The sequence below is a fragment of the Podarcis liolepis genome (genome assembly GCF_965112155.1).
Source record: "Podarcis liolepis genome assembly, chromosome: 13".
Classification (NCBI taxonomy): domain Eukaryota; kingdom Metazoa; phylum Chordata; class Lepidosauria; order Squamata; family Lacertidae; genus Podarcis; species Podarcis liolepis.
The window spans coordinates 23,417,636-23,425,049 of NC_139573.1; the positions used below are offsets into that span (position 1 = coordinate 23,417,636).

Below are 7,414 nucleotides of genomic sequence, written 5' to 3' on the forward strand. Positions count from 1 at the left end.
TTTCTCAGACACGAAGTAGAGTTCATTCATTTCATTTAGTAAACATTGCAGGCATTGCTATTTTTCTAGGAAAAGAGGTACCAGAACTCAGCATGAATGCCACCAGTGTTCTCTTATAATGGCAATGGCACCCACCTAAGTGGTGCTAGCACTGAGTTCCGGCAAACTTTAGCTGAAAAAAGCCCTGGTTGCAGGAAATCTATCACTTGGTTTCTAAATGGTCAGTATTCCTCTCATGTGAAGACAGAATCACTCCTTTGAGGTCTGCCCCATGGGCAGCTGCCTAGTTGACCTAATGACAAGCACTGGAACTCAATGTAGAACATAGCTGTGAAGCATTTACAAAGTGTGGCATACTTTTCTGATAAGGAATGCAACTCTCTTTCTAGTGTGGTGCCTAAGCATTACCAGAACATCCTGGCCTTGCAATTTGCAGTGAAGGAGATCAATGAAAATCCTCAGATTCTACCCAATGTCACTCTAGGCTTCCACATCTATGACAGCTATTTCAATGCCAAATGGACCTATCATGCCACAATGTTACTCACATCCTCACTGGAAACATTTGTCCCCAACTACATCTGTGACATCAAGCAAAACCTTTTAGCCATCATTGGGGGGCTGGACTCCCAGACTTCCCTTCAAGTGGCAACAATATTGGATATCTATAAGGTTCCACAGGTGGGGTATTTCTCTCTTGGTGTCCAGAATAGGGATTTACTCCATCTATGTTGTATGATGTAGTTTGGAAAAACAAATCTGTGCATTCCAAATAACCAGAGGGACATATTTGTGCATGAATGTTGGATAGGAGATTTTTTAAAAAATGCAGCCTACTCCTGAGGCAGAAGTTTTTATTTTTCATTTCAACCACTGCAGTGACAATTTGGGGAGCATTCAGGGAACTTCTTTTCTCTCGAAAACTTTTGGCTCTGCTTCAGGATATATATATGTCATCTTTTTACAATTCCATATCTAAAGAGTGTGACTTTTGAGCCCAGAAGTCCTCAGTGTTGTTGCAATTATCTGCTACACCTTGAATCTATTGGAAATCCTTACACATGACACTGTTCTCTCTGCTTCCGCCAGTGACACAAATATAGGTGGGTGTGAGCGGTTTCCTCACACCAAGCTGAGGAAACAACAATAAATAATTAAGGAATTATTGTGAAAATAAGAAATATTTAGGGGAACAACAAATGTTGTCCTTGCTAAGGGCACCATATTACAAAAGTCTGCACCTGCTTCCACTCTCTATCCATACCAGTTTTCTAGCACCGTTGGAAGAATTGTTGATATAACAACATGTTTCAGGTTAAAGTGGTTATCACTTCTGTCACTTTCTCCTATTCCCACATTTCTATTTAGCTCATATATGGATCTGCACCACTGATGAATGATAAAACTCCAGGACTTTATTTCTACCAGATGAGCCCCAAGGAAGACCTCCAGTATCAGGGGATTCTCTATTTCCTTCTGCATTTCAGGTGGACATGGATTGGGATCCTTACCAGCAATGATGAATATGGAGATAGATTTGTACAAACTGTAGTTCCACTTTTCTCCCAGAGTGGTATTTGTTTTGCCTTCACTGAAAGAACTCAGAAATTCACTTTTATCACAGAAGTTAATGCTTTGTTTAACAAGGGGGCAAAAATTCATGATAATATAATTAACAGCAAAGCCAATGCAGTTGTGGTGTATGGGGAATCGTATGCTGTGCCTTTTTTCAGATGGTTGCCGTACCTGTCAGAACAAGAACAAATGTCAAGTAAGCCAAAAGGTAAAGTGTGGATTATGACAGGCCAGATGGAGCTAACATCATTTGTTTATCAAAGGACTTGGGATACAAACATACTCCATGGGGCTCTCTCCTTCACAGCTCATTCTTGTGATCTACCAGGATTTCACAAATTTGTTGAGAACAAAAACCCTTCTAGCTCAAAAGGAGATGGTTTTATCATGGACTTCTGGCAACAGGCATTTGGTTGTGTATTCACAAATCAAGTTACTGGCAATGTGGAAGGAGATATCTGCACCGGGGAAGAGAGATTGGAGAATCTTCCTGGTCCTTTTTTTGAAATGAGCATGACCAGCCACAGCTACAACATCTACAATGCTGTTTATGTTGTGGCCCAAGCTTTGCATGCCATGTCTACATCCCAAGTCAAACACAGATCAATGGCAGGCTGTGGAGAACGGAAGCTTCAGAATCAACAGCTGTGGCAGGTAAGGGACTGAGCATCCTCATCCGCATTATTTGCCCTGCCTCTTCACTGTGTACCACTGAAGAGGGAATGTTTGAAAACTGAAGTAGAAATCTACAGCGAAAATGAAAATATGAGTTTTATTCCAGCTGAGTTCTAGTCTGTGTTTTTCATTCCACCTTCATCAAGATGTTTTTTTACAGTTTTTAAAATAATTTTTCTTCTCCACATAATAATGTGGATAATGTGGCTATATTTGTGAAATCCTTATGTTTGTGCAATGCAACATTATTCCTTCCTGAACTGCCATTTACTTTTCAATCTAGCTCCACCAATTTCTGAGAAGTATCTCATTTAACAACAGTGCTGGGGACAAGATTTCCTTTGACCAGAATGGGGAGATAGTAGCTGGATTTGATGTCACCAACTGGATTGTTTTCTCAAATCAATCCTTTCAAAGAGTGAAAGTTGGGAAGATTGATCCCCAGGTTCCTCCAGACCAAGCACTTGCTATCAGTGAGGATATCATAACATGGCATAACTGGTTTAACCAGGTAGGAGGTAATCATCAGCCATTTGGGAAGAGTTCCGATTTTGAATGAACACTCCTGGATGTTATTTTGCTTAGCATTGTTCAGCCCTTATTAAAACTGTTAGCTGTTGTTAGGATTGAGAATAGTACAACTGTCAGAAGCAGTTGTCAACGGCAGGTCAGCAATAACTCACACGGTGCCCATGAAGTTAACTCTTTATTAAAAGAAACAAGATAGCTCAAGAGACCAGGCCTAGTGTGCACAGCAACTAGTCCTGTTGGATCTAGCCCCTATGAGGCAGTTGCAGGGACTGAAGATCCCCATCTTCCCACAGTCGCCCCCCCCCGGTCTTTCCCAAGCAATCTGATACTTCATCACCTTGCCTGTCTCTGCTCTGCTCTCTTCATCTCTCTTTTGTTCTGAGACCAGGGGGGGAGGGGAGATGGTTGCAGCAGGACAGGAAGACCCCGGATTCTTCAACAGCCTGCCTCGTCTCTCCCTTACTACTGACTTAAGAATAAAAATACAACTGCTGAATGAAGCAAGCTGCTACAATAAATGATCTTTCAAACAATCATGTTAAAAGAAGAGACTGCCTTCTTTCAAATGCTTTTCAGCGATTCCATCTATTTTACATGGCTACAGGCATCTTCACTTAGTTAACAAGTCAGACTGATCAATAAACATGGGAAAACAAATCATTTCTTCAACAAGAACATTTTTCCAGAATGTGCAATGCAATTATAATGGCAATGTTGATACCCTTGTGGCATTTCAAGTGCACTTAAGAAGTTCCAGAGAAATTATGCTGATATAAGGCAGGGGTCATGATAGCTCAGTTGGTTGAAGTATAGTGCTGAAAATGCCAAGGTTGCAGGTTCGATCCTTGTATGGGACAGCTGCATATTCCTGCATTGGCAGGGGGTTGCACTAGATCAGGCATGTCCAAAGTCCATTTTGGGAGCCTAATCCGGCTCACCAGTCAGTTAAATCTGGCCCCTGTGGTAGTTTATTTCCTTGGGTAAAATCCTTTAAAAAAGCTGAACTTCATTCTTTGAAAAAGGTCAACAACTTTGGTTGGCCCTTTGGTCGGCCCCCATGGCCCTTCAAATCTGGCCCTCTTTGAAAAAAGTTTGGACACCACTGCACTAGATGATCCCCTGGGTCCCTTCCAACTCTCCATTTCTATGATATGCTAATTCATTCATCAGCTAATGAGCAGGATCTTCTCCTGTAACAATGCATATTTCTTTCTCCCCCACTGTCTGCTTAAAAAGAAATGTGGAGATCCTGAACTGCTAAGAAAGAAGTATGCCTATTACCTTAAAGTGCTTGACAAAAGCTCTCTTTGGAGAACCGTCTGCCACTCCCACAACAGATATCACTCAGGTGGGAGGCTCAATCATGAGTGCAGGGACTGTCCTTTGCTACTTCAAAAATGTCTCAGAAACTTGAGGATCATGGCTATTATTATTCTGAGAATCGCATTTTCTCTCTCTTTCATTTCTGAATTAGACACTGCCTAAATCTGTATGCTCCGACAGTTGTCATCCTGGTTCTAGCAAGAAAGTGAAAGAGGGGGCGCCATTTTGCTGCTATGACTGCACCCCATGTCCAGAAGGGAAGATTACAACCCAGGAGGGTAAGAAATATATGCACAAATTTATATATGGTTCCCTAAAACAAAGAAAAACATCCACAGGAAACAATATATTCACCAAGGTTCTTGTTTCCAGTTTTTGAAACTTGGTAGAAAGATTTGGGTGGCAATGGACCTAATCTTTTAGTAAACATATTTTTACACACAGCTCCATTAATTTGATTATGTTTTTTTTAAAAAAAATCCTCTTAAAAATGTATGTAAATCTGCATTTTCTCTCAATATGTGTTTAGCAGTATCTATCCAAGTTCTTTTCAATTGTGCATTTACATTCATAAAACTTATTTAGCTGTATATTTTAAAACTTTAAGCTTCAGGAAATCGAGTCATAATATTTTGAGAAATCCAGCAAAGAGCTAACTTCCAATCTGCACATACAGAGGTTTGCTAAGATTTAATTATTTTTAATTTACTGATTAATAAGAGTGGGTTACTAGACACATAAGTATACAGTGACACATTCCCTCTATTATGCTTTATTAAGGGGGCTACAGAATATTGACTGGAAACCCTTGGTTAGTTCTTGATAATGTGAAGTCAATCAGGAAGCATTTCCAACCCTTCTGCATTTTCACTCAGTTAATTATGTACTTCTGATTGGCTGCCTAAGCAGGATGGACTCCATCATTCACAATTGTAAATTTTAATTGTATATTCATGAAACCATTTTTTGTCTTTGTTTTTTAAATGGAATAAGAAAAAGAAAAGAAGGAAAAGTTACGGTATGTTGAGGAAACATCGTATTTTTGAGATTAATACAAAATATTTTCTTTTTCAGATATGATTGACTGTTATAAGTGTGAAGACAAAAAATATCCAAACAGAAATAGGAATTTATGTATTCCTAAGAGTACAAGTTTCTTGTCCTATGAAGACCCTTTGGGTATCAGTTTAACCTCTTTTGCTCTTTCCTTTGCTTTCATTACAGCACTTGTGCTGGGTACATTTATGAAGCACCATCACACTCCCATTGTCAAAGCCAACAACTGGATCCTGACCTACACTCTCCTCATTTCCCTCCTTCTCTGTTTCATTTGTGCATTGCTATTTATTGGCCAGCCTCAGGTGGTGACATGTCTGCTCCGACAGACTGTTTTTGGCATAATCTTCTCAGTGGCTGTTTCCTGTGTGTTAGCAAAAACCATCACAGTGGTTCTGGCTTTCATGGCTACCAAGCCTGGATCCAGGATGAGGAAGTGGGTGGGGAAAGGAATGGCAAACTCTGTTGTTCTTTCCTGCTCCATTATTCAAGCAGCCATCTGCACTATGTGGCTGGTGATCTCTCCTCCTTTCCCTGATGTTGACTTGAACTCAGTGGCTGGAGAAATTGTATTAGAGTGTAATGAGGGGTCTGTGGCTATGTTCTACTGTGTTTTGGGCTACATGGGCTTTCTGGCTCTTGTGAGCTTCACTGTGGCTTTTTTTGCAAGAAAATTGCCTGATAGTTTCAACGAGGCCAAGTTTATCACTTTCAGCATGTTGCTATTTTGCAGTGTTTGGCTTTCTTTTGTCCCAACCTACTTGAGCATGAAGGGAAAATATGTGGTGGCTGTGGAGATCTTCTCTATCTTGGCCTCCAGTGCTGGGTTGCTGGGTTGCATCTTTGCCCCAAAATATTACATTATTGTGTTGAGGCCTGAGCTGAACAGCAGGGATCTGCTAATAAGAAGGAAAACATGAAAATTGTACAGATCTCTGTCATTTTTTAATGATCTGCTGTATAAAGGTTTGATAACTCCAGAAGTATCCAAAACAGTACAGTTTGGAATGGTTTGTCTAGCACCTTTATTCAAAATGGCATATGATGCTTTCCAATGATTCATGAAAACTAGCTCAATGTGGGGCTCAAACCCATGACCCTGAGATTAATAGTCTCATGCTCTACCGTCTGAGCCATCTCCACATTGTCCCTTGTTGTCTAACTAAATAAATGAGAAATGCTGTTTTAATATAACAAACATGTTTTCTTAGCAATTCCACAGGGAAAGCCCAACTTTTAATTGGTAATTCACTTCCTTTTCAATTACCAAAAGGACTGTAATTAACTTTGCTGCTATCCAGCACATACACATTTGCAGTGACCACTAGAATAACCAATAGGATGATATAGATATAAACCATGCAGCATTCAAAGTTTGGTACTCAGAATGATATCATTGCTGGCTACACTTCTTGTACTACTTCCACCCATGGTGTGCAAAGCTCACATCATTAAATGCATGGTTGATGATCCACACTATCCACTTCATGAGTATCATCAGAAGGGAGACCTAATCATTGGAGCAATTGCTTCTCAGACCTTCATCATCTCTGAATCAATAACATTCAATGAAGAACCCCCACCAACATTGTTTGAAGAGCTTGCGTGAGGAGCTATCTTTTTAAAAACAAGCACAAATTGATGTATAATTTAATTACTATTGTAGTTGTTCTTAGTGTAGGTTGCTATGAGAACTGTGATTTTTGGCTGGTGTTGTATGTATACAAAATGTAAAGGCAAATTACATATCACTTGTGTATCCCTAAGAGTATAAGTTTCTTGTCTTATGAAGAATCTTTGGGTCTTAGTTTAGCCTCTTTAGTTCTTTCTTTTTCAGTGATCACAGCTCTAGTGCTAGGAATACTCATGAATCACCACAACACTCCCATTGTCAAAGCCAACAACCGGGATCTCACCTACATTCTTCTCATCTCTCTCCTGCTCTGCTTCCTTTGTGCATTTCTGTTTACTGGACAACCCCATAAGGCGACATGTCTCCACCGACAAACTGAAAAAAATAATGAACGAATTCCTATGCCCCACAAATAACCCAGAGATGCATTTTAAATAAAAGGACACATTCTACCAATGTAAAAACACACTGATTCCCGGACTGTCCACGGATTTAGAAGGCGATTGGGCTGGATCCGGCCCCTGGGCCTTAGTTTGCCTACCCATGGTATATTCCTTGCATTCCTTGTTACCAGATTAATATCAATGAATCCTTAGGATGAATTTTTGCAGTCCCTGCTCA

The 7,414-nt window shown here is 40.2% G+C and overlaps 1 protein-coding gene across 1 annotated transcript; it reads left to right on the top strand.

Annotated features, from left to right (window-relative positions):
* Nucleotides 1-1,962: 1,962 nt before the first annotated feature.
* On the top strand, nt 1,963-6,080 carry LOC310692507 (vomeronasal type-2 receptor 26-like; the record flags this gene model as incomplete). The annotated part of the gene is made up of 4 exons (XM_083473453.1): nt 1,963-2,229; nt 2,534-2,761; nt 4,256-4,382; nt 5,179-6,080. The coding sequence occupies 4 exons, from the start codon at nt 1,963-1,965 to the stop codon at nt 6,078-6,080; spliced, it is 1,524 nt and encodes a 507-aa protein (XP_083329579.1).
* Nucleotides 6,081-7,414: the final 1,334 nt, after the last annotated feature.